This window comes from Phyllopteryx taeniolatus, chromosome 7 (assembly GCF_024500385.1).
Source record: "Phyllopteryx taeniolatus isolate TA_2022b chromosome 7, UOR_Ptae_1.2, whole genome shotgun sequence".
Lineage (NCBI taxonomy): Eukaryota > Metazoa > Chordata > Actinopteri > Syngnathiformes > Syngnathidae > Phyllopteryx > Phyllopteryx taeniolatus.
In genome coordinates, this window is record NC_084508.1 from 10,810,294 (window position 1) to 10,838,233 (window position 27,940).

The 27,940-nt window shown below is 39.8% G+C and overlaps 1 protein-coding gene across 3 annotated transcripts; it reads left to right on the top strand.

Annotated features, from left to right (window-relative positions):
• The first annotated feature begins 3,189 nt into the window (after positions 1 to 3,189).
• On the top strand, positions 3,190 to 27,715 carry elovl1b (ELOVL fatty acid elongase 1b). 3 transcript variants are annotated; one of them, XM_061779406.1, is made up of 9 exons: positions 16,696 to 17,078; positions 20,225 to 20,329; positions 21,829 to 21,923; positions 22,381 to 22,571; positions 22,660 to 22,740; positions 24,801 to 24,857; positions 24,958 to 25,063; positions 26,563 to 26,699; positions 26,921 to 27,715. In XM_061779406.1, exons 3-9 carry the CDS (start codon positions 21,854 to 21,856, stop codon positions 27,257 to 27,259), a joined length of 981 nt encoding a protein of 326 aa, XP_061635390.1. In that variant the 5' UTR covers positions 16,696 to 17,078; positions 20,225 to 20,329; positions 21,829 to 21,853; the 3' UTR covers positions 27,260 to 27,715. The 3 variants fall into 3 exon arrangements, with proteins under 3 accessions (XP_061635391.1, XP_061635390.1, XP_061635389.1); XM_061779407.1 differs by lacking the exons at positions 16,696 to 17,078; positions 20,225 to 20,329 and adding an exon at positions 3,190 to 3,357; XM_061779405.1 differs by lacking the exon at positions 20,225 to 20,329.
• Positions 27,716 to 27,940: the final 225 nt, after the last annotated feature.

The window sequence follows — 27,940 nt, forward strand, 5'->3', positions numbered from 1 at the left end:
GGAGGCTGGATGGATTAATGGCATTTCCATTCATTTCAAAGGTAAAGGATGATTTGAGATACAGCGTTTTGATTGTGAGCGTGGTAACGGAATGAAATAAATCTGTATCTAAAGCCACCACAGAATATATGTTTTCAACTGAATATCAATTCCCTCAAGGCGGGGGAATAAACTTAAAATAAACAAATGAAAAAAAATTATTGGAACAAAGGAAAAGCTATTAAGGTAGGTAGGGAGATAAAAGTAAAAGCTTTTAAGGTAGGTAGATACAGTAGTTGTCTCATAAATGTCATGCATATGCTCGTGTACCCTCTTCTGGAGCAATGTGTTTAACTCTAGGAATATGGCCATTGCATCACCTTAACCTTGTTTACTTATGAGTAATGAGTATATAAGATATGAGTCCGCTGCAAAAAAGCCGACTGAAAAACTATGCAATCTCATTTGATGAGCTGTCAACCGCAATGTGGATCCACAACATGTACCAGTCGCTGTCATAGGCTTCATGCCAGATGTTTGTGTCAACACTCAGAAATGTGACAGACGAGGAAGTGGAACCAGTCGGGCCTTCTTCAGATGTCACGCGGATACTGAAAGGAGTGCAAAGTTCATCACTTCAAAAACACACAGCCTGACATACTGTATTGAGGACTTCCCATCCATGTTCGTCGTCAACATATATCAGGACTTAAATACATTAAAGAACGTACCTGTTCATTTCAATACTGAAATCCGTGCACTGGACACTTCATTAGGTACTCCATCCATTTTCTACAGCGCTTGTCCTCATTTGGGTTGTGGGTGAGCTGGAGCCTATCCCAGATGGGTGGGACTCAGGCTAGTTAGTGTCATATTATCCATCCATCCATCCATTTTCTGAGCCGCTTCTCCTCACTTGGGTCGCGGGCGTGCTGGAGCCTATCCCAGCTGTCATCGGGCAGGAGGCGGGGTACACCCTGAACTGGTTGCCAGCCAATCGCAGGGCACATACAAACAAACAACCATTCGCATTCACAGTCAGACCTACGGGTAATTTAGAGTCTCCAATTCATGCATGTTTTTGGGATGTGGGAGGAAACCGGAGTGCCCGGAGAAAACCCACGCAGGCACGGGGAGAACATGCAAACTCCACACAGGCGGGGCTGGGGATTGAACCCGGGTCCTCAGAACTGTGAGGCTGACGCTCTAACCAGTCGCCCACCGTGCCGCCTCATCCATCCATCCATTTTCTGAGCCGCTTCTCCTCACTAGGGTCGCGGGCGTGCTGGAGCCTATCCCAGCTGTCATCGGGCAGGAGGCGGGGTACACCCTGAACTGGTTGCCAGCCAATCGCAGGGCACATCGAAACAAACAACCATTCGCACTCACAGTCATCCCTACGGGCAATTTAGAGTCTCCAATTAATGCATGTTTTTGGGATGTGGGAGGAAACCGGAGTGCCCGGAGAAAACCCACGCAGGCACGGGGAGAACATGCAAACTCCACACAGGCGGGGACGGGGATTGAACCCCGCACCTCAGAACTGTGAGACTGACGCTCTAACCAGTCGGCCACCGTGCCGCCGTGCCGCCTCATATTATCCATATATCTTTTATTTATTATGGCTTGCTTAAAACTTTCCCACTTGTATGATCATTTGTGCAATATGCACCCTGGGCTGGTCACCAGTCAGGTCGCAGGGCACATATAGGCAACCATTCAAACTCGCATTCTAATCACACCTTAGTTGAACTTGCACTTCAAAAGTCATTTACTTGTCCCTTCCAGGCAAGAAGTGTTATGAAAACAGCCCCAGCAGCAGCTGCTTTGAAATAAATTGTGTTAAATGTGACAAATATGTCGTGCAAATGCATGGTTTATACAACGTTACATACACTATGCCTCTGTTAAACATCTGGTTGAGTCATTGTTTTACAGAGAAGTACAAGCAGATCTTTATCCCTGTTTCGGATCAGGTTCTGCGATTCTTAAGAAAACTTAGCAGGCCACAGAGCAATGGCCCTGTTGTGTTCATTGCGGCTGTTTTGTAGGCTTATATGGCAACAGGACGTTCATTTAAAGCTCTGTGTTGCGCTGTAGAGCTTGGTGATTAATCAATCTTATCGATTAATTCAAATGTATTTGTCAAGACGATTCTTTTTTGAATTATTATTTATTTTCTTAGCTAAACATTTTACCTGCTGTATTTTCTATTTTGCTGAGGTCGGCTTGCCTCACCTCATGAAGATGTTAATTCAAATATTCGTTTTGACAAAATGAACATTTTCCAAGAGGAAGCACTTATGGTCACATCTGTAAAAATATCTATTATTTCTATGGCTGTTGATTTAACTTAATGCTAGGGGGTGTGGGGGGGGGGGGGGGGGGGATGTTCAACGCTTGTTTGGTCTGAGGAGAAATCTCACATTAGAAAACAACAAAAGCAAAAATCTTGAATAGTCATTGTCATTTGCTAGTAAAGGGAAACATTAATTATTATTATTATTAATTATTCTTTTTGTTGTTATTACCATGCTTCCATACATTGTACTGCACATTCAAACTCAGTTTGTGTGGGGTCGGCTCGTCATTTTCTCAGTCGAAACAAAAAAATGCTTCCATTATCAAAATGTTGGTCATTTATTACATATGACAATTTGAAATGTTAGTCCCGGTACAGATTTTAGCAAGAATTATGAAAGTTGAAACACATGATTTGCTTTCGCAGGAAACATAAAATGATTTGGTGGGACGGATCTGGCCCCCGGGCCTTGACTTGGACACCTGCTGGGAGATTGTGAAATGAACCATTTACATTTTTTTCCAATGTGTGTGTAGGTAGTCTCATAGTCTTAATTTAATTAAAGCTAATTTATTAACAACAATACTTATTCTACCTTAACATTTATGATATCTGTGTTTATAACTGAAAAAAATACAACAAATTCAGAGACCAATGGCTTCTATTCAACCTTTGCATATTACAATAACCTGGATGACTTAGAATCTACACAGACATAAAGAATAAACACATTTTTAGCAAGCACATTGGTATGTTTTATTGATATTGTTAAAGTAATTTAAAAAAAAATAATAATCATAAAAATTAGGCAAGACGGCTTTAATTCGAGTGTCAAGGTTTGAAGCTGTCAGTTGATGACGTACAAATGAGGCGACGAGAAAGTGAGTCGAAAGAAAAAGAGGGAGGTTGACTCCACCTTTCCCGAGCGCCATTCAAGGCTTTTGTTCCCCTCGGCTGCAAAGATTGACGTGGAAATGAACAAGTGGAGTCAACTTGACCCACGCGTCGTCGGGCCACATTAGCCGTCTCGTCTCGACAGTCTCCACCACCACCAAAAAAAAAATAAAAAATAAAAAGTGAGTGAGTAACTAACTAACACGCCATGATAATACTAAATGTCCACTTACCGAGTTGAGTGCAATTACATCTTCGTTTAAACTTGCTATTTTGTTCCCGTTTTATGCTTTGCATGTTGTGAAATATGGCTTCATATGTGACTTTATGGCTATAATGTTGTGAATGTCTTATGACATGCGTTCTGCTTTGAGCCCGTCTGGCGTCGTCATAGCTTTATACCTGTCGCTGCACACAAAGAACTCATTGACACACGCACCGTCTTCATCTTTAGACCTTGTTCGCCACTTTGTTGATGGATGTTTCATACAACTCAATCGTGACTTTGTTTGTGCAATAGGAAGTTTGCTTAATTGCAGCCTGGTTGAGGTAAACGGTCATCAAAAACCCATGAATAACCTTGGTCACATGACCTACTTGTTTGCTCAGACTACAAAAAAAAAATTGAAATAACAAAATACTCGTATTGCATCCCAACCTTGGTCACATGACCTACTTGTTTGCTCAGACGACAAAAAAAAATTTGAAATAACAAAATACTCTTATTTCTTTTCCCAATCTTTGGGGCAGGGACCGAAACTAGTCCCAGGAACTTTTTAAATGGGAGTAAAATGCAGTAAGGCAGTTGTTCTTCTACACAAAGTACCACCTTAAAAAAATACTTAGCTCGCCAAGTACTGTCATCATAATAACATTAAAATACAGCAGCAAAATGGGCCTTAGTGTTCATATGCTTTATTCCTAAAAAGTATATTATTTTAAGCCACTGAACATTATGCACAGTTTGTACATTAACACAGCTGAAAGAAAAATTGCAAATAAAATGTATTGCACGTAAAGTAAAAAAAAAAAAAAAACGTGGGTAAATGTTTAAAAACAAACAGCGCTTCAGATTAAAAACAAATGTGTTGAACAACCGATTTACACTTGGGCAGGGATTCTTTACCCCACTTTGAGAATCACTGCAGTAAGGTGTTTTGTATGTCTACATCCACATATATTTTTTGACAATGGGTTTTTTGATTTCCCCAAACTGGATGGGAACCAAAATTGCTCCTGTTTTTTTCTTAAGAACTTAAGTAGTTCTGTTTTTTCTTACTTTTCTTGAGTTCGTGGCTGTGAATGTTCCCATTCAGCCAGGTCATATAATTCTCAGGGCATTGACTCGATTGCAGCTTGACTGTTGTGGTCATCGTAGAAGACTATATATATATATATGACACAAATTACTTTACCATAATCACTGGTGTCAGGCATAAATCTCGGACTACAATTTTCAAATCCTTTTCAACCTATATTGAATTGAATACACTACTAAGACAAGATAGTCTTCTGCCAGCTTCTCTTTAGTGAGATTTTTTCGCAAATAGTCTTTCATTTTGAATTTGATGCCTGCAACATGTTGCCAAAAAGCTGCGATAGGGGAAACACACAACTGGGAAAGTTAGAAACATCTGTTTGGAACATTCCACTAGTGAACAGGTTAATTGGAAACAGTCGAGTGTCATGTTTGCGTATAAAAGGAGCATCCCCGAAAGGCTCAGTTGTTCACAAGCAAGGATGGGGCGAGGTTCACCACTTTCGGAACAACTTCGTGACCAACAGTTACAGAACATTTCTCAACGTACAATTGCAAAGAATTAGGGATTTCATCATCTACGCTCCATAATATCAAAAAGATTCAGATAATTTTGAGAAATCTCTGCATGTCAGCGGCAAGGCCGAAAACTTCCACTGAATGCCAATGACCTTTTATCCCTCAGGTGGCACTGCAGGAGGAAAAAAAGCATTACATAAAGGATATTGCAATGTGAGCTCAGGAACACTTCAGAAAACCCTCCATTCAGTTAACACAATTCGTCGCTGCATCTACAAATGCACGTTAAAACTCTACAATGCAAAGCGAAAGGCGAAAGCCATATATCAACGACACCCCAAAATGCTGCCAGCTTCTCTTTAGTGAGGAAAGGAACATTCACATCGTTATCTGCGCAAATTTCAAAAGCCAACATCTGTGATAGTATGGGGGTGTGTTAGTGGCCATGGCATGTGTAACTTGCATATCTGTGAAGGCCGATGTCAAAAGGTACGTAGAGCTTTTGGAGCAATATATACTGCCATCCAAGCACCGACTTTTTCAGGGACGTCCCTGCTTATTTCAGCAAGACAACGCCAAGCCACATTCTGCATGTGTTAACAGTGACTTGTCATAGTAAAAGAGTGCTAGTACTAGACTGGTCTTTCAGCAGTCCAGACCTGTCTCCCATTGAAAACATGTTGTGCATTATGAAGTGCAAAATATGACAACGGAGACACCCGACTGTTGAGCAACTGAAGTTGTACATCAAGCAAGAATGGAAAAGAATTCTACCAACAAAGCTTCAACATATATTGCCCTCATTTCCCAAACAGTGTTGTTAAAAAGAAAGCTGATGTGACACAGTGGTAAACATGCCCTTGTCCAAGCTTTTTTGGAATGTGTTGCAGGGATTAAATTCAAAGTGAGTGAATAGTTGCAGTTTGATCTTTAAATGTTTTTTTCTTTATAGAGAGGTGTTTGCAGTCTTGAATGTAGGTTGAAAAGGATTTGCAAATCGTATTCTGTTTTAAGTCACAAAAATATTTTTCAACCAAAAAAAAAAAAAATCAAAATGTCCTGAGCCTCTTTTGACAGTTAAAAACGAGTCCAAACAAATGTACAGCACAGCTTTTAAATTAAACTGTGCTCTTATGTTTGAATTGTAAACAAAGTACAGAAAGTCAGGCCAATGGAAACGGGTACAAATTGTTGACTGATGGGGATTGGTAACCACTTTAGTTGATTGGGCACCAAAGCTATTAGCTTGTTTTTATGTCATTATTAATCTCAATTTAGCTTGAGACAACTTGAGAATTCATAATTTTTGCTTACCTTATTCACTGCCAGCCTTCCCAATTAACATGGATATTTGACTTCAAAACTGTCAATGGCAGTGAATGCGTTAAAAGTCTGGGAACCTTTTAATGATTAAGAAGATTAAGCAATTGGCCTAGAAGCAATTAAGCAATTGGCCGAGAACAGGTTAGGGATGTCTCAATCACATTTTTGCACCAGAGTCTGAGTCAGTCACTTGATTTTGAGTATCTGCCAATACCTATCAATAATATCTAATACCTCGGCAATGCATGGTTAAAAAAAAAACAAAAACATCAGTTTATCTCAACTGTCTTTTTATTTAATGGAAAAAGGTATCCCAACCTTTTTGTTATCTAGTGCAGCACTCATTCAAACCAAGTAAAAAACCAGAAAAACGTTTGATAGCATAACTGGTGCAGCACAAATTATAATGGAAGCAAATTGCATTAAAATAACCCATCTTTAAAAAGCAAACTAAAATCGAAAAGAAAATACCAGAAATTCAACTTAATGCAGTAACAAAGATCTTCTTAAATGGTTAACCAATTTTCATACATTGCAGCACATAACCAACCCCATTTCTAATGATAAACACTGATGTAACAGTCGTTTTGGTAATGCATTTCTTACTGTGCGTCACCTACAAGTTGCTGTTCCATTTGGCAATAGCTTTGTAATTCAGGATTATTTTTGTCACCTATTTGACCTTTAAAAATTTCAATCTGATCTTTTTCACCCGATACCGATCAGATTACTTTATCGGCCCTGATTTCCGATCACATGATTGAATTGGGACAACTCCAGAACAGATCTTTATTGGACTGCATTTAATTAATCAATACGGATTCAAATAAGTATCAGGACACGCGCTTTAGGTTAAGGGAGACGGGTTAGGGCAAAAATCACATCCATGGCAGAGTGCCAAGATGAAAACTACTGCTGACCAAAAACAACATAAAGGCTCATCTTACTTTTGCATAAAAACATCTGAATGATTCCCAAGACTTTCGGAAGAATATTATATGGACTGATGAGATGAAAGTTGAGCGTTTTAGAAGGTATGTGTCTCATTACATCTGTTTGATGATCTCAAACACTAAAGTGTGGAAACTATGCAACAATATAAGATTTTGAGAAGGGGGGCCAATACTTTTCCACGGCACTGTAAATGTAAAATCATCTCAGCATAATTTAGCATGCACAATTGCCCCGGCATTTTGGTTTTTTTTCACAATAGCGAGGTCATGGAAAACAGTGACAACCAAATATAAATACTATTGTTCAATTTATGTCAAGAAGAGATTTGCTGGGGGAGGGGGGGGAATGCTTGTCTTAGCTTTAAAAAGTGAAAATGTAATTAATCAATTTAAGTAGGCCTACAGATTTTCTGCCAAAATGAAAAGAACAAATCTATTTAGCAAGAAACATGTGGCTAGACTTTATTTGACTTAAAAATAAATAAATTAAATAAAATAAATTAAAAGTGAGCTGTCAGGCCAGATGTGGCTCCTGCTGTCTGTGCCCGTGTCTAATAACTGTTGTGTTGTTTAACCTGCTGCTGTGTAAAGACATCGTGGGTGTCTGTGCCCGTGTCTAATAATTGTTGTGTTGTTTAACCTGCTGCTGTGTAAAGACATCGTGGGTAAGAAATTAAGTAGTTTATGCAGGCCGGAACTCACAATGGCCTCAGATAGCTATCCACGTGTGTTGGCAAACATGGCCACAAAAATGGCTTTCAGTGTTTATTACTTTTCATTTTAGGCTACTGATCCCAAAAGGTATTTCACTAAGTAAGCAATTTCTGCAGTGCAAATTATCATGCAGGTGAAACATCAGATTTTTAAAAACATTTATTAGATAATTAGATCAAAGTTCGCTTTGCTCAAAATAGAAAAATGACTCACTGCAGACATGGCAAATGTCGTTAGTCATACCCAAAGCCTTGCGTAATCCAAGTAGTCTACCACGTTAGTTTTCCATTTACCCAATTTGTCTTTTCCAATATACAGTTTTATTTATTTATGTATTTTTTTTTTTATTATTATTATAATTTTTTTCCAAACCTTCAGGGTTACAATTGTCATGGGTGTATACCCTTGACATTTTTTTTACAGTTTGGGAACATACCGGCACCTTTTTGGTCTGAAAAACGGTACAGTTACTTGACCTCGTTTACTTGGCCGTTGTTGCTACTTCCACTGGCAAAAGCAGTTACTAAAAGGTGAAATTTTCGGTACCTGCAAGCGTTGGTTCCAAGTGTAGCAGCTGAAACCATATAATTGACATAACCACTGCTAGTCCCTCACTGGTTGAGCAGATTCATTATTGCTGCGTCGTCATAACTTTTAAGGATGCACAGAAAAATGATGATGACGATTACCATACTAACTCCAGTGTTATACTCCAGGGTTTCCGCTTTGCTGCCACGGTCCACGTTCTTGTTGTCCTCCATTTTATTCCCGAATAAATTTTGTCCGTCTCAGAGAAGCAAATACACAAGACCATAATTCTCCTCAACTGTTGTTCGCGATTAATGAGAAGATCAGCGAGTGGAAAAAGTGGCATTTGTCGCATGGAGTTCTATTCATGAAATGTTTTCCCGTGGCATGTATTTTACACCGGAAAAATCTCACAGCACACCACCAAGCAAAACATTATTTTTTTTTGTAAGCAAAATCAATCTTCTGATTTTAATCAATTTTCTCCCCCCTTGAATAAAAAGAGGCAAATGACAATGACATTTGTCAAAACTAGGAGAAAAAGGCCCTTTAAACACAACCCTTAATACAATTTAATAAAACATTTTAAATTATTTGACAATTTTGCTGCTTAAAAATATTTTATTTGTCCTTGAAAATGTAAACAATCCTGCAACAACTTCAAATATAAGGATCGGTTGTGAAGTTTTAGCACCCAGACACAATGAAACAAAGGAAGTGTCAAAATGTCAGTCCTCAAGCTAGTCGTTTGACATTCCAGTCTGCTGGTGGGGGGCTGTACCAGTAAACTAATAACTTGAGTACTGAGTAGTATCCTGTTCATGCAATTATTAATTTGCTTTGGTTGAATACTCTGAACTTAATTGTATTTATGTATTAGCTTCTGCTTGTTCTGCATGGTTTGCAAATGAGGCCACATTGAAAAATATTTTGTTTTCTTTATGGGGTGTTTTTTTTTATTTTTATGATTTATCTTTTTTCCCCCTCAAACAATTACATCAAAAACAAATATCACAACATTAGAAACTAGTAGGCTTTACACGATCAGGATTTTTGGGGTCGATCACCGATCAGCAACGATCCGATCACAAGATGGAGCAATGTGTCTATTTACATGTTCATTTATTATATATACTTGTGTACTGCATACTGAATATGTATCTTCAAAATTATTCTCTTGCTTTTTAGACTTAAAAACATCTTTAAAACAGACTTTAAAACATCTAATACATCTAGGGGGCCTTCAAGGATTGGCCACTGACATAAGTTTAGGTCAAATCAACATTACAACATGACAGAAATAATGGGTGCTAACTTATTGCAATTAAATTACTTTAAAAAATACTATTAATGACATACTTACTCTAACTTTCTCACTGTCCCAGCTATATGGAGGGGTGTTGTCCAGAGTTTGCGTCCGTTTGGCTTTTCCTTTTTTTAAATTATTTTATTTTTTTACCCCCCACATTGCGTTGCTTGAACGCGGCATGCTCCTCCTTGTGTACATTCTATAGGTGCCCGATCAAATTTGTGTTGCAGCATTTAGCGTTCCCCACGACGTACTTCAGTTGTGCACAGACTGCAAATAACTTAAGTGTTGTCTGAGGCACCGCAAAATAGTCCCACACCGACGACGTGTTTTTTCACTGACAAGATTGAAAAAAACATTATTGACCGTCAGATAGTTACAGTACTAAGACACGTGACGAGGCTAAAAATAAACTAGCTTCATACGCGACCCGGAGTAAATGTCTTTGGCGGAGCCGATCGATGACGTCATTGATCAGATCGGCGAATTATGACATGAAAGCCGATCGGCCGATCAGCTTAAAATGCTAATTATCGGCCGATACTGATCAAACCAATCAGATCGTCGATTTGTCCTTTTTTTTTTGTTGTTTCTTTTTTTGTTTCCCCTCCCCCAATTGAATTGTACAGGTTAAAGGTCACATTCATGGTGGAGAAAGTTTTGAAATGATTTATCTTGGTCTCATTTTTCTGTGTAGACTTGATATCCACTGTATTAACAATAAATCTCATCAATTTGAAGTATTTGGGTTACCGTAATTTCTCGTGTATAATGCGCACCCATGTATAATGCACACCCCCAAAGTTGAGATAAAAATTCCTGAAAACCGTTCTTCCCATGTATAATGCATTTTTACAATGATTTTGCTTCTACCTACATGATCAAAACACGAAGTATTAGCTGTATTTTGTTACAAATAATTATTCTGAACTTTATATGAACTTTATATGAACACATACTTTTTTATTTTATTTACTTGCTCTTAGTTTGAAATTCACAGCCCTACTTTTATTTAGTAAATCAGAAAACACACGTGCTCATATGTTTGCTTGCCCAGGCAAAATTTGTAAGATGTCTACAATTCATTTAAGAAAACATGAAGGACTGGGCGAAACACAATTTTATTTTAATGGGGTTCAAATTAAACTGTCAAGCATTTCAGAAAAGCATGGTCATTAAACAAAACATAACCATAAAGAAATTAATGATGGTTGTTATTTAGTCATCAGTCATATTAAACAAATATTGCACACTGATTGAGGAGTATCCGTAACATTTGCACAACCATTGTCCCAGATTATCGCACTACTCGTCACTTTAAACCGCATACACTCCTTGAAGTATCAGCGCCCTTTGCACAATGGTCATTGCACCGGACTATTGCGATATTAGTCATTCGAACTGCTCTAAGTGCTAGAGGACTCTGCATCTTTTTGCACAATTGTTTTTTTGTCAATGTCTTTATGTCTCCAAAGTGTTCTGTAAATTGACTGTCTGTTGTACTAGAGCGGCTCCAACTACCGGAGACAAATTCCGTGTGTGTTTTGGACATACTTGGCAAATAAAGATGATTCTGATATATATATATATATATCTCACAAATTCTGCCTGGGTATGTAAACTTATGAGCACAATTGTACAGATATGCAGTCATATGTACCCCTGTCATATTGGAATGAAAGTGTAGGCGACACCTTTTTCATAACCTCTAGGTGGCATACTCGAATGAAAGTGAAACCTCTAGGGGACGGTGGAATAGTGGAATGAAAGTGTACAGATTTTTCAGCTTCAGTTATTTTTATTTTTTCCCAAGCCCGACTTCTCAGGTGTAACTCATCCATAAATAACTTTCTTGTATTTATATTTTTAAAGCCAGCCTAGCCCTTTATGCAAATGATCCTGATCTGCAAGAATGGCCTCAGGGTCAGGCATTCCAGCACCACCTGTTGCTTTGGCATGCACTGCACATTTTATTTTGTATTTTTTTGTTTGTTTGTTTGTTTACATTTTTTTTTAAAGTACCGGAACTTTTGTTTGTGTGGTCCAATTAGACGTGGGTGTATTCCATGTTCAGTGCACTGCAAGTATTTCACATGGCACGACAAAAACAGAGATTTGTGCAACAAGTCTAGCTCTGACAGCAATGTCCGACTCCTCGCACTAGCGTGAAAATTGACGACGGTTTGTGCTCGGTGCCTTCATGCATTTGCGGTGCTCTCTTGATGTTCTGAACCTCACAGAGTTGCTTTGCTTTAAGCATATAGCAATTATGATGATGATAATTAGTGTGGCAGCATCTCAAAACCCTTTAGCTCCACACCCAATGATGTGATGCTTTTGGTACATTAGATCACAGGTTATTATCACTTGAGATGGGGCGATGCATTGTTGGACACTGAAGTGTATCTGCAGTACATCTTGTCTCTGGAATTTTACTGATTCTGTGTCTTGTGGCTTATCTGAATAAGTGTGGCAGTGGACCAAATAAGGTAATCGTGGCCTCTAGTGCATGTTGTCCATTTCATTGCAACCGTCTGCTCAATGCATATACAGTGTTTTTATTATGCAAATATATTTTTTCTGTTTTTCCTAAATAGTCAATGTAAATGACAGTATAATTTAATGTAGTATTACCTGTTAAGATTCTTACGGAGCCCCCCTGGTGCCAAGGTACGAGAAAAATAAAATTCATTGATGATCTGTTCCCTCAGTTTAGTAATCCGTTCCCTCAGTTTAGTAATCCGTTCCCTCAGTTTAGTAAACCGTACCCTCAGTTTAGTAATCCGTACCCTCAGTTTAGTAATCAGTTTAGTAATCCGTACCCTCAGTTTAGCAAATGTCTGGGGATCCGTATACCTACGTATATCTGTCAAGTGAAGTAAATTCTATTTGTATGTTATATTCTTACTCGTGTGAATTCTGTGTATAAATTGTCATGTCGTGATATATCCTACATCCCATTTTTTCAACTGAAAGGCAATATTGCTGTAGTTCGAGGGGGTTGATCATTATATAGCAGTACAAGCAGGACTGGTTACAATTAGCCTGCGTGTTTCCTAAACACAGTACTAACACAATAATCATATCATCTGATCTCAATTATCACAAATTTTAATATTGTTTTTAAACTTTTAAATAGCCGGTTTTAAAACTGTTCTGAAAACTAAAGAAGCTAGAGGGTAGTTCAACATTTTGTTAATGCCTTTTGTTAACAACACTCCTCACAGTCAGTATTTAAAACATATTAACATACGAAGCAAACAAAATTGATAGAAAATTATAAGAACCATTTTCATTCAACAATGCAGCAAATGTAGAAAAATATAATGCCCTGCGTATTTTTGGAGGCATCCAAGACAAAATAAACAAACTGCCCCCTCGGGAATAGTGAAGAAAACTTGGATTGTAAACATTTAACATTCCCCAGTTATAAAGCTGCGTTACCTGTTAACATTATTGCTACTTTCAAATGTCATTCATCCAAATTAACAATACAGATTAACACATTTTGCCATTTTACAAATATGTATAATGATGACACAATTGATTGTTTTGGCCTGGCGGTCTCACCGCTAGCCGTGGCTAACTGCTTATGCTAAGTGTGCTGGCAGCAGTGCGTGACAGGCTGTGCTCACTGCAATCGCATTTTTATGCTTTTCACATAACCACTTGGGTGCTACTTCTTCAAATGAATAAACATTGTTCCCCATTTTTGAGGGCGCTGACATACCTTGCACATCGGCTAGTTAATAGCATTGCTCAATGTCACTTTGGACACACTGCCACACAACCGATGTTGAGAATTGGCGGAGCGGCCGGATGGCCAACCCCGTCGCCGGGGAGAGGACGGGCCGACGCTGCGGGCTATGCGGGAGCACGGCTCAGTCGGCGTCTCGATAGTCTCCAGTGCGGCCCAGGCGAGGAGACGCTGTTTTGGTTTACTTCTCCAACTTTGCAAACAGAAGTGGAGCAGGAAAATAACGACTCTGATTGGCTGTTGTCAACGCAAATTCCCGTCATGTTAGAGCAAGGAAATACACACACAGCTGAACACCGGGATCGATGGGAAAGTTATCGCGATCTCTAATCTCGATCATATAATCGCCCACCCCAACTCAGCGGCATGTTTTCTCGGCTCTGTGGGAACAAAGACTATTACGGGAACTTAGATGGGGACCTTCTCTGCCTCTTATTCTTAATTACGCTGCATCTCTTCGAGTAGACCTTAGTGCTGCCCGGCATGTTGTGGCACAACGTGGTACTGCACTGAAGGCAATCATCTCTAAATTCAGACTTGTGGAAGAATTTTTACTGACACGGCAGTGTTGGTTTGTAAGTTAATATTTGTAAGAAGCAAGATGACATATCTGAAATGGTGCTGTCACCGACTGCATCGCAGGATGGTGATGTATTTTGCGGTCAGGTGTGTTGTGGTATTTGGAGGAGGGGCGATGGATTGCTGCCACTCAACCACCACCGCCATCTACCCACCCGCCAACCTGCACCCCAATGGGGCTTGAATGACAAGTCAAACCAGCCCAGTCGGTCTGTGCTCCTTTGCAAATCACCTTTGCACTTTGTTTTGGCAAGTCCAGCTCTATTTACTTGAAAGCACTGTTGTATTATTTTAAAGTAGTTACTGTTTGGAGCATTTGCTGAGTCGAGGTATTTTCTTTTTTTTTTTTTTTTTTTTTTTTTTTTTTTTTTAATAATAATTTTTTGTGCACTCGCAAATGATCTGCCTGAGTGACACCTGACCATTTTTATGAATGAAATTCCTGCGTCTCCATGTGCATTGTTCCCCACAGTGGCCATTTAAGTTCTTACGAGTAACAAATAGAGAATGCCACTATTGCTATTGTGTGACTACTACTGTTTCACATTTGAGCTCTGACAACACACGGACGGGTATGGCAGTGAAATCAGATTTAAGAAGTTACTCCGCAACTGAGAAAGTCCCAAAAGGTGGTAGACAAAAAGAATTTGTGGCATTGAGCATTTTTTTTCGAGCGGGATCATCAGCTGCGCTTGCCAACCCTTCAATAAACATCATGGTCAGTTGGTGATGGCACACAGCTATGGTGTTTTTTTTTTGTTTTTGTTTTCTTCTGACAAAGCAAATATGTTGTGTGTGTTGGCAATGTTTCAAAGTCGATCAGCAACGGAAATATACAACGTAGAACCAAACATGGAGAACCGACCTGCCCGATGAACAAATTTGTGTTAAATTTGTTTTCACTTGACTTTATTGACCATGTCTTTTTTTTTTTTAGTCTCTCTATTAGAACACCATCAGAAACAATCCCAAAAATGGTAATGCTAGTTTATTCCTTATGACTTTTCCTTGCACTCCACCTACATTTGTCAGATGCATGATGTATATTTTTCGAGAATGTTTTGTTAAATACACATAATTTATGTTACTCTTTAACTCAAATTTACTTGGAACGTCATGTTTGAAATACCCAGATATAAAGCGGGTTCATTTAGAATCATACAGAATATGTTTTAAACATTCATATTTTTGTTTTTCAGTGACAAGGGAGTAAGTACTAAGAGTACTACACAAACAAATCAAACCCACAAATGTCATTTCTAAAACTCATCTAGGCATTTGCTTGTCCACCAATGATGAAACCAAATGTTGATTACAGTGGTACCTTGAGATACAAATTGAATTTGTTCTGTGACCAGCCTTGTAACTCGAAACACTCCAATCTCAAATAATCTTTCCACATTGAATTGAATGGAAATGCCATTAATCCATTATGGCCTCCCCACAAAACACAACAAAAAAAATTGTAATGTTAAAAAAACACTTTAAAAGCACTCTTAAGTTTTTATAAAAGTATAATATGATAGAGTAATACCATAACTAGAATGTAAATAATTAAACAGTTTGTGCATCATGATTTCATACAATTAAATTCTTTGTGCTGTACCTTAGTCACCAGGGGGACATATAATAGCCATACGAACACAAACTAACAAATGTCACCACTACTCTGTGACTCAGTAAGGTGCTGTAATATTTGTCGTTTTTTGCAGGGAATAAAGAATATATGCCTCAATTGCAATATTGTTTGTATACATGTGCTGCTACACACTTTATGTTCAAATATCCATTGGATAACAGCGTTAACGTTATCTATTTGTTAGCCAGTCTATGCAGTTTTTTTATTTTTATTTTTTTTATCGTTTGTTAGCATTAAGCTATGCGGATATAACCAAGGCAAAGCTATGTGGTTGTTATAAATACACAACATGTAATTCTTTGTTTTATGTTTAGTGTGAAAGTAAACTTCAACTGGGAGTGGCAATAAACTGCTCCAAGCCTCTTTTCATGAAGAATTCTACATTATACTACATTATAATCGCATATGATACAATTTTTATCAATAACCGAAATGTGTTCCTATTGGAAAGTGTCCCAGATTTTCAAAATTTACATCCGTCAATATTTCTACCCCCCTTTTGCACCTTACGCGCAATTGGGCCGGTTTCCCCTATGAAATAACACCACAATGTCAAGTTGCAGAAATTGACCTTTCGAAAAACGAATGGAACCCAGTCATCAACTGCAGCTTGCCGACTATTTACTGTTTTGCAGTTATAATGTCTGCCGCCATTAAACAGGCAAACTAAACCTTTGCACAGTACAGCAAAGCTGCAATAAAAGGAGAATAATGGACACCCTTCATGATAACGGGCGCTTCATGTGAATAATATCGGCGCAACTTGAGTGAGGTTTCCGTGTGAGTCTGTGTGTGTAGGGTGAGGCCAGGACAGTTGTGTGTGTAGGGTGTGGCCAGGAGAGTTGTTGAGGGGTGGGGGAAGTTGAGCTGAAAGTCAGGCTGTAGTCTCAGACTGGTTAGTTTCATTTTTTTGCATGGTGCCTGTTTAAATAGGGTTCAGCACGCTCTGACCCCACACAGCTCGCCTCTCTCGCTTTCCCGCATGCGCTCTCCGGCCGTCGTTCCCAGCCTCTTTCCCTCCCTCTTCCGTTTCTGTGCTGGTTATTCATCCACCGGGGTGAGTCAGGGAGGGTGGAGATTCGGAAGACGGCTGTACCAGTCGCGTTTGTCGGTTGAATACCCCCCCCCAACCCCATTGCCCCCTCCTCTTTCTCTGTGCCACACACTCTCTCATTGCACTGCAGTTTCTACTCGCTCCACTCTTCTCTCCATGAGAGAGGCTCCCAGAGGATTCTCTCAACGCTGGCCCTAGTTACCGAAGCTGCAAATTCAGCTTTTTTTTTTCTTTTTTTTTTCTTTTTTTTTTTTTCCGCCGACCAGCAAGGTAAGGCACACACTTGAAGTCGAAATAACTTGTCCTTGAGCGGTGCTGTGTTTTTATTTTATTTTCATTTAGTTTCCCAAGTTGTTTTTATTATTTTCAAGCGTGTACTCCAGTGCTGGAGGTTCAGTTTTGGGCCTTTTACCCTAACAAACTGATGCTCCACTTTGTACTTTGGATGTTCTTTCCCCAGCCACTCATCCCAGCTCTGTTTGTTCATCATTAAATCTTCCCACCTTTTTTTCCATCTCGCGATTCATTGACTCCGAACAGGAAACACTCCACTTTGTCTTCTTCACTGGATGTAAACCAGCCACGTTGTTGTCAAGGCTCTGCTAAAACAAATCACACTAAAAATCTGTCTGTAATGCGACCGTAATGTTGTTGTTTAGTCTTTCTGGTTGGGGCACTGACTGAAGGAGATCATGGGTTGCAGTATCATGTGGGTCGGAAACAACTACGCACACTTTTTTTGGACGATTAGGGAAGTTCCTGTCTTCCGTTTTAGTGTTTCCCAAAGCTGGGGTTGCTGCCCAAAATGGGTTCTGGGTTGGTTACTTTTTGTTGCGTCGCCTATTATCAGTAGGGCTGGGCATTCTTATCAATGAATTGATTGTGAGCACTTTGTGTCTGTTAATCGTCTCTTCATGCAATTGCGGGAGGAGGGCGTGCGCTACTTGGGTTAAACCAGCAGAGGTGTTGTGGATTCACGCTCAATTTACTTTCGAAGAACAAGATGACCTCAAGAATGCGGAATTGAGCTCATCCATGCTACGTCATGCCTCCGCCAGGCAGCCTTAATCGGTACAGTACAATACTGGCATGGAAACAGGATTTAGAGCATTCATCCATCCATCCATTTTCTTTACCGCATATCCTTTGTAGGTTCGCGGGATGCTGGAGCCTATCCCAGCTATCTTCGGGCGGGAGGCGGGGCACACCCTGAACCGGTCGCCAGGCAATCGCAGGGCACATAGAAACAAACATTCAGAGAAATTATATTTAATATCTGACTTGGCAAATGGTCAATGAAGGGAATTTAGTCAAATTACTTTATTTTCAAGCAGAACACAATTTCTTGGTAACTTTTTTTTTTAACGTGTTTGTTGTAGGGCTGAACCGATGAGTCGATAAATCAACTATTCCACTAACACAGTCACTCGCAAAATATGCAAGTCTATCCTCAAATATAACAAAAGCAGACAAGCGCTATGAAAGCCCATCTGAAAAGGCATTCGCAATACATAATTGCAAAGCACTGCCTCCTGTATTTAAAAAAAATACACAGTATACTACTATCGTATATACTATTATATACTATACTATATACCGTAATGAGTAGCAACACTGCAGTTATGTAAGTTGGTGTGAGTTTTACAAGTTCCGACTGTCTGCGAAGCCATGAAGATATCTGAAGGTGATTGGATGGAGTGTCTAAGTGTGATTGGATGAACGAGTCGGGCGCTGGCGCCAGTGCAGCCGAGGGCGGTGGGGAAAGTGAGCGATTGAGCTTGTGTTCATACGGCAAGACTTTCATTTTTGTAAGTTTGGGTCCTCCATGGGAACCAAGTTTCTAATTTGGGTCTTGAGATGAAAAGGTTTGGCAGTGTAGTTTTAATGTATAAGGGATGACTGGCTGAAATCACTACTCTTATAAATCAGTGTGTGTAAGATTATAATTAATGGAGATGAGGACAGTTGGTGGTCCTGTTTAGTATACGTTGAAGAGAAGGGCAAAGTAGGAAAAGAACATTTGAAATGTTGAAACGAAGGACGTTTAATTTCAATTTCCTTCAACTTTGGTCTTCATCTGGGTCTCTGGTGACAGACATGTTGTTTCTCCCTTTCCTTGTGGTTGTCATGGATGGGACATTTTTCCACCCGTTTCCTGAACTTGAATAGACATGAAATTTAAATCTACTTTTAGCCACCTATCGATGCTAAAGTAGCAAGTTGGCAGCACAGAGCCAATCATGTTGCTGTTGAAAAAAAATAAATACATTTTAAAAAATCCAAGAATCCAGCATAAGTCCCAGTTAAGTGAGGGGTTCCACCTTCCTTTCTGCTGAGCCTCTACGGTATGTTTTTTAACTTCACAATTCAAAGTATAGGTGTGTTTTCCCACCCACATGACGATTGATCATGTGGTTGACTTAACTGTTCAGCATTTTTTACTCTGAACTAGACCTTGAAGTTTGCACTCATCACCAACATGAGTGTGCAAGGCACCCACCGCAAATACCTCACCGTTGCGCAACAACAGCTACAGAGTTTTGTGAAATGTCATTTATCTGATGTTGTCATGCTACACACCACCATTTGCGATAACGCTCGGACAAAACTGCTGTCTAAATACGTTTTGACGAGTCAGCGGGAGGACGACTACGTACCGTGGTGAACTTAAATGTTTGAAGTTTGACTTAAATGTTTCTCAAAGTGCACTGTGTACAGGCAGGTCCTGATGTGTTTGGATTATTTGAAGTAGGCTGTCCAAATACTTAAAAAAATTATTATGTATATCATTTTTTTTTTTTTTTTACAAATTACATGGTTGTTTTGCTGCTCAAGTTTGACGAACACTGACTCGGTGAATGCACACAAAGTAAATTGTGTATTGTTTCTTTACAGGAATTATTTCAAAGGAATTACTTTGAAATGCAAAGTATGTTGCAAATTGATAGCTCTCACTTCATGTCTCCGCAGAGTTAATCGATTTTGAATCAGTCAGTTTTGTATGGAACTTGTTTGTTTTGTGTGTTTGGAGCACTACTTGAGATCTCAATGTGGCCTGAAATTGGTAACTGCTGCTTCAATTTTGACGAAGTACGGTAGTATCCTGACTTTCGATTGTACCGTCTTTCAAGATTTCTGAAATACGAGCTGTTGCGTTGTCAATTTTTGCTTTCTTGTGAGAAAAAAAGTCATATAGTGGTGCCTTGAAATACATTTATTTTGTTCCGTGACCACGCTCGTAACATCTCAACTCATCTTTCCCCACTGAAAGAAAAAATGTAATTTATCCAACAAATTTTTTGTAATGTTTTTTTCAAATGAAACATGACACTCCTTCATATAGTATTTATAAAAACAGCGTAATGACATAATTAAATAGAATGTTAATTATTGATTTTTTTTGCCTCATTTCATAGGATATGGTGCTGCTCCTTCTGGTCTGTGCTTCTTGACTACTTGGGGGCAGTATAATACAGACAGCAAAACACAAAATAGTTGGACAACTGGCTCAGTAAACTGCTGTAAGATTTATTATTATTATTATTTTTTTTTTACAAAGGATAAAGAATATGTTTGAGTATTACTATTGTCGGCCTAATTCACCGTTGCTCTACCATTTGTGTTCAAATAACCGTTGTTAAAAGGGGTCATAAAGCCACAACGCCAATGATATTCATTAACCCAGCTGTGGCCTTTTGCATTGTCTCTTAGCCTTAAGCGAAACGGACTTTATTAAGAAAGAAATATGTAATTGTTTTAAATACCGTGTATTTGTTTTACATTTAATTTGATAGTAAACTAGAACGGGGAATGGCAATCAGTTTTTTGTTTTTTTTAATTGTTCACAATCTGCTAAACTGTTGCTTGTTGTAAAGTTAGTAGAGTTCACTGCCACCATACGTACCGCTAACATATTTCAAATTTTTGCTCTCAAGTCAAAGCAAAAAAATCGAACGTTGGCTCATATCTCATGGCGCTACTGTACTTGGGAAAAACGTCTTGTTTCCTTACGCGTTGATGCTCAATGCGCCAAAGAAATTATTTGTACTGAATGCCTCGCCATGAGTTACTAATTCCAAATCTTTTTTTTTTTTGTCCTATCTAAAGTAAATACTTAACCCTCCTTTGTTTGCGTTCCTTCACGACAACGTATCGTCTCATAATGATATTGGCTCAAGGAGGGCTGCTTTTGTGCGGTCGTTTATTGTTGATTGTACATCAAACAATGGCGCTCTCTGCCTCCACTTTCAGAGGAGAACACGCCCCGTTTGTCCTCATAGCCTTGAGGGTTTACAGTACGAGTAACATTACTGTGTGCATGCTCGCCATATTTTGTAGTAGCACTCATTCTGTGTGAGTAAGGCCACAATTACTTTGAGTCTGCTCAGGAACTTTTACTATTTTCCCCTCAAAATTTGGGTGTTGGGATAAGTTGTGAGTAAGCAGCCAGGAGTGGCGCCTCGGCTTAGGACGAGGAATGCCGTTCCCACTTCCCCCGCGACCCCTCCTCGTCTGATGTCAGGCCATGTCGTATGAGCAGAGCCAGGCTTCCCGGGATTTTCATTGGGGTTGTTTGGTTTGGGCAAGTACTTGGCTTGGGTGAAGTTACATTTTCGTCCAACTGAATCAGGAATCGTCCCAAAATGCAGCTCCTTGCTTACACGGGCCTTTTATGATTTCTCTCTGATGTTCCTCCGTAGCAACACATTTAAGATGTTGGGAAAGTCTTGTGACTTTAGTAAACTTACCGTTTAATTTCCTAACGTCTGTGAAAGTTCCATTGTTGATTAATGATGAACCACTTTTTTTTTTTTTTTTTATGAGGGGTGAACTGGTGCAGACTGCCAAACATGTCACAAGGTTCTACAAAAGAAATTGGGAAGGAACTTGTCCCATCATTGCAACGAATAAGTGAAATATGGAACCAAAAAAAAAAGTCAAACTGGTTTTATTTTGAGGTTGTGGTGGGATTTGCTGTATTTGAGTTTGAGTTCATGTCTTTTCGTCACTTTTTTTTCAGATAACTGGCTAACAAAGCAGCAGACATGCTGCAGAAGATTAAGGAGTTTGGCTCACATGCCATGGATATCTATGGCTACCTCGTCGCAGGAATTGGTCAGTCTTTTTTCCACCTTTAAATAACACTACACAGTTGTTTTGCTTCTTTTTTAAAAATATGTTCATCAGTGTAGGGAGGGGCAATAATTATGCATTAAACTTTCGCTTCTCTTAAGTGTATGAAACCGATGTTGACAAATCACATCCTGTAGCAATTCAGTCCAAATGGAGCGCACTACTTGGCTGCAACCAGCAGAGGCGCTCTTGATTCACTCAACTCGTTTGTAGTCTGAAGAAGAACATGACATCGGCTTTAGAAAGTCATCATCCATCGTACGGCACAAGTTAATTCTGGCAGCATTCATTTGCTTCATATTATACTGACATTAAAACAGGATTTTAGAGCATTCATAGATTAATAATATTTAAGAAGTTAGCCAATGACATTTACCCGCCCCCCGCCCCCCAAGTGTAATCTAATTCGCATCCCTAAACCAGTGTATTCTTCCTCCAGATCCTCGGCTGAAGGATCACCTACTGATGCAGAGTCCTATTCCAATGACTGTAATTTTGCTGTGCTACCTGTTCTTCGTACTGTACCTGGGCCCTCGCGTCATGGCCAATCGCAAGCCCTTCCAGCTGAAGGAGGCCATGATAGTCTATAACTTTGCGCTAGTGGTGCTTTCAATATACATCGTCTATGAGGTGAGTCTGTTTCTCCATCCTCAATCCTATTGAGGCTGTATTCTGAATGTTATTTCAAGATTTTAACCTGATCCTTTGTCATTTTTAGTTCTTTATGTCTGGATGGGCCACGACGTATACTTGGCGATGTGATGCAATCGATGTTTCCGACAGCCCTGAAGCACTAAGAGTAAGTTTAGGATTTTTTTTTCAATTCAAGCTACCAAAGGTGGGAATTGTGGCTAATGGGCCTTTATATACAAAGATTCCAAATACTGGGCGCTAAATTTTTCACTCGAGCAGAATACGTGCGCTGTTGGCAATAGGTGTGAAAGTGGTGGAGACTGCTGCATTAAAATTGGGTTTTGTGCTGTGGTTAGCGCTGATAGTTTTCTTGTTTTGTTTGATTGAACTCATCCCGAGTGTGTGGCGATTGGATATTTGTGCCCATCCTGCGTAACATTGCATTTAAAACTTGGGACAGCACAGCTGGAAAACCGCTTTGGGGAAGGTCAGCACCGATTATCACAGTGTGTGCTTCAATGATCCGGGCGTAAGGAAATGCAGAGTTGAAATGGCTTTGTCAAATGGCATCACTCCTCCTTTGTAAATCATTCAGAAGCTCTAAGATTGCATTGCTGAATAGACGATATATCGCAGTAATTTTTGGGGTGATTTCAGGTTTCAAAGATGTTTACTGAAGGGCTCTCATCTTGCCTATGTTACGCTGGCACCACTTTGCATGCTAGTTTCATCCTGCGTTTCATACACGCTATTTATAAATGCAAAAATCAGACATTGCAAATCATTTCAGGTTTCCTAAATCACACCACACATGCTTTTTTTTTTTTTTTTTTTTTTACATATACCTTCTTACACTGACTGTTTGCCTTGTAGGCAAAATGTTTACAGAATTCAGAATGTATTTTTTTTTTTTTTTTTTTTTTTTTTGAACAAGCTGCGGACAAGCGCAAACACTTGTGGCCATTTCTTTCTCACGCACACTCTGAGGAGTGACGCTTTTTGCCTCAGTTTCTGCCAAAAAATAAAAATACCAGTAGCCTACTTACAACAAGTGGTATCATAATTTGAACGGCGAAATATCATATCATCATGATACTTTTTTAGTACACCATGGAACCCTATCAGCTTATAAATGTTTGTGTGAGCAATCAAGTTAGCGCCCGTTTTTTGCATGATGTGCAAACCTTTGAGTGAATCAGGCCCAATGTGTTTTGTCTTTCGACATGATGAAAGCAGGATGTGGCTTCATTGCAGAAGGTTATTGTCAGTTCAGTGTTTAGCAGAAGTGCGACTGCATCCGCCATGTTACTCAGAAGATCGCGTACGCTCTATTCTGTAGTCTGCTCTACACAGTCTCTCCTCTTATCGCAAACAACCTAGAAAGTCAACTCCTGGTGTTTATTGTGGCAATATAGAAATTGTTGCCATAACAGAGATCACTAATGTCCCGATTGTGCCATCGTCACCATTAACGTTGATGCCGGGCTTGAAAGACGCCTGGGAGGCGAGTCCCCTCGCAAAATTACTACGCATCGCCGAACAACCTGGACAGACGAGCATGTACAGTGCTTAACAAATGTATTCGACCAACATCATCAACTAGAGTAGGGTCCGAACTCTGGCGTGAACAATTATCGCCACCCACCCAGTGTGTTTAAATTTACCTATATTGATAGTTTAAACTGTAAACATACCACAAATTATGATTCCAAAAACAGTTTAATATAGTTTCAAGCTAATTACCGATTACATTACCAATACAAATGAATTGTTTATAGATGATTTCATTTCAAATATACAGCTGACTCTATAACATCTAACCACTAAAAACAGATTTTTTTGTTTCTGTTCTAGATAAATATAAATAAATATAATTTGACATTGTGATCGATAAGTAAGTTTGCCTTCCTCTTTTTTGTATAGAATCAAACAAGCCAGTAATGAAAACAATTGAGTACCAACTGTGAAACATTAAGTGGACTTGCACAGTATGTAATGAAACATGTTCTCATTGGTCATTCAGATATGCAGTGATGACATGACATGGAGGAGAGTACTGAGCTCGGACAGCTATATCGATATTTGACGCTTGCGTGTCGATACTGTACCGTAAGAGAAATCGATAATGCTTTATCACGATATCGATAAAACTGTCCCATTCCCAAGTGATTGTGACTATTTATGAGCGATGGCTCTGATGGAACTCTCGACTGTCTTTTCCTTCAGATGGTCGAGGTGGCTTGGCTGTTTTGGTTCTCCAAAATTATTGAGCTCATGGACACCGTAAGTCACACATTTTGGATTGTTTCCCACCGGCGTAAACCTGGAGGACACAATTCAGTTTTGTGTTTGTAGTAGTACTTGAGAATTTCATTTATGACAGATCTTCTTCGTGTTGAGGAAAAAGAGCGGCCAGATCACCTTCTTACACATCTTCCACCACTCCTTCATGCCCTGGACCTGGTGGTGGGGAGTTGGCTATGCTCCCGGTGAGTACACATGAACTCAACTTGGCTTGAATCGCGGACGTGACTGCACGCTACCTGCATTCCAGTCTTTTGCTATCTTGTCAAAGAACCTTTGTCTCCGGAGACGCTGGCGCAGTGATAACTGTTTAGCATAGTCTGATGACAACCTGGTATGTCCAGCCATTTTGTTCGGAGGGGGGGACAATTGTGAATTTTCATAAAAAAACACAGGCGACTGTTGTTAGTACTAGGAACGTAAATCTGTCTTTGCCCAATCGTAAGTGTATAATCTTCCAAGCATGTTAAGCTATATTGGTTTGTTTCAAAATAATGGCTTCCTATTGAGATGATATTCGCAGCTGATCCGCTGTTAACTTCCACTTCTGCCAATAGTAATCCAAACCTTTCTCTGCAATTTTTGTTCTACTGCAAGAATTGCAAGAAGGTGAGTTTGCGAATAGTGATTCGGGAATCAGCAGGTGTTAAATATATACCCTTTAAACCTTCGACTGTGACCCCGTCACTGTCAATCATCAGCTAAAACGTTAAATTCGAAATCCATGGCTGTCATCACTTTCGCACTCACAAATTAATTGACCTTTGTCTCACCCATGTATTGTGCAAAGATGTGAGATAATAAAATATCCACAAAGTGGACACTGAGGATGCATTTCTAGCTAGATCTGATGTTCACGGTCAGTATCCCTACGTTGTCCCATAGGGTATATTGGTGAGTGCCATGAAAGATCATGGTATATATATATATATATATATATATATATATATATATAGTTTTACCATATTATTAAACTTTTTCTAATTTCATTTGTACCTGTGGCAAGAACGCAAAACATGGTCATTGTTCTTTTTAATGCTGAAAAGCAAAGCTTCCGTCCGTGAATCGGTCGACCCATCATTGCCAACAGCCTCTCAAAATATCCACACTCTCTCCTTTATAATCATTTCCTCTCTGCGTCCAGCCGCTTCTTCCTTGACAATCCAGCCATGTTTTTGTGGTTCAATGAAAAATAATACAGTACATTCATTCTATTATATGCGGAGGGAGCCTCAGAATCCGATACAGGGTCACAGTTTGTCTCTTGTGCTCAATTGGTTGGTGTGCAGCGAAGTCGCCAACTGTAACCTTTTTGGCGGTGGTCCACTATGATCGCCTTGGACCACGTCGCTTGGTGGGTCAAAGTCCAAGAGCTTGAAAATCGCAGGAGGCTGCTCAAATGTTCATTATTTTATATACATATTGACTTTTACTGCGGTTTAACATGAACAATACTGTACAGTCTTATTTGAATGTAAAAAGCAGCAAACCCTTGCAAAAATGTGTATATTTTCTCGATATAGCGGGGGATTTGGGTAACTGAGAAGAAGATGCACGACTTGGGCCGCAATTCGTGAAGCGCGATATTGCGGGAGAAGGCTGCATATTCTTTTTTTCTGATTTGCCTTGGCTAAACCAAGTTGGGGGAAACCCTGCCTTATATGATGTGTGGCTCCGACCTCAGGTGGAATGGGATCCTTCCACGCTATGGTGAATTCTTCCGTCCACGTGGTCATGTACTTCTACTACTTCCTTGCTGCGGCCGGACCTCGCTTCCAGAAGTTCCTTTGGTGGAAGAAATACATGACGGCCATTCAGCTTGTACGTGTACTCCTTAAGCACTCTTCGACTTTTCTTTTTTCTATTTCTTTAGTTTTTCTTTTTTCCATGTTTTTTCTTGTTTCCCTTTTCTTCTTTTTTTCATGATTTCTTTTTTAGTTCTCATTTTTTTCTTTCTATTTTCTTTCCCTTCTCCTTCTGTTCCTCCTCCTTTTCGCTTTAACCCCTCATAATGTATTCGGATTGCTTTGGTCCCCCGACAGATCCAGTTCGTCCTGGTATCTCTTCACGTGACTCAGTATTACTTCATGGACAGCTGCGACTACCAGTTCCCCATGATCATCCACATGGTGTGGATGTACGGCACCTTCTTCTTCGTGCTCTTCTCCAACTTCTGGGTGCAGGCGTACGTCAAGGGCAAGCGGCTGCCCAAGCAGGACATCAAGCCGTGCCAGAACAGCGCCACACCCGCCGCCGTCCCCGCCCCCACCGTGTACGCAAACGGCAAGCACCGCGAGAACGGCGTCAAACACTGCACGAGCAACGGCACGGCGCATCACGAAAACGGCAGCGCTCCCATGGGCAAGATGAAGAAGGCCTAGGGCGCAAAGACGGAACCTCCCAAAAAGTATGACCTCGCGAACCCGTCACACCAACTACGGATTCCAAAGATGATTTTGGCTGCGTTTCTTGTCGTGTTTTGTATGTGAAACGTGAGAGGGAGGGGAATAACGTGGTCCATGACTTCCACAAAGGGGTGGAGGGGGATTCCACATTCGCTTGGTTCGTTTTTCTTGAGTTTATGGGGAAAGCACCGTGTATGAAGAGATGTTCACTGACATGCAAGTTGAGTATCACACTGGTTGCCTTTCACTTAAGACACCTTTCCCCATGTTCTCACGTCACCTCTTTGTGGACAGATGACTGTAAAGAAGACTTGAAAATACTTTTATCTGTAAATAGTTTTACAACAAAATGACTAATTGCATTGGTACGGCATTCTATTTTCGAAATAGTGTATTGAAAAATAAAATGCCAATAAACCATGTTATAAATGATCTTATGTGCGTTGCGTGCACATGTCTTGGTGTCTGTTTTGCTCAGGATATTGGGCTTTCAGGTGAAATTTCACTATCCAAATTTTGTTTGTGGCTAGATTGTTGTGTAGCCTTTATGTCGTCATCACACTAGAGTGTGACATTGTGCTGCGTCGCAACAAAGAAGAAAAGCATGTGCTTGTCTTGCGCCTCTTGTCCGGGATATGCAAAGAATGTGGCGCTCGC

What these genes read in the sequence shown, in the direction of transcription:
- elovl1b (XM_061779407.1), top strand. Translation starts at nt 21,854, where the DNA reads ATGCTGCAGAAGATTAAGGAGTTTGGCTCACATGCCATGGATATCTAT. An exon ending in ACAGCCCTGAAGCACTAAGA is followed by an intron (nt 22,741 to 24,800) that starts GTAAGTTTAGGA and finishes CTTTTCCTTCAG; the next exon opens with ATGGTCGAGGTGGCTTGGCT. An exon ending in TTATTGAGCTCATGGACACC is followed by an intron (nt 24,858 to 24,957) that starts GTAAGTCACACA and finishes CATTTATGACAG; the next exon opens with ATCTTCTTCGTGTTGAGGAA.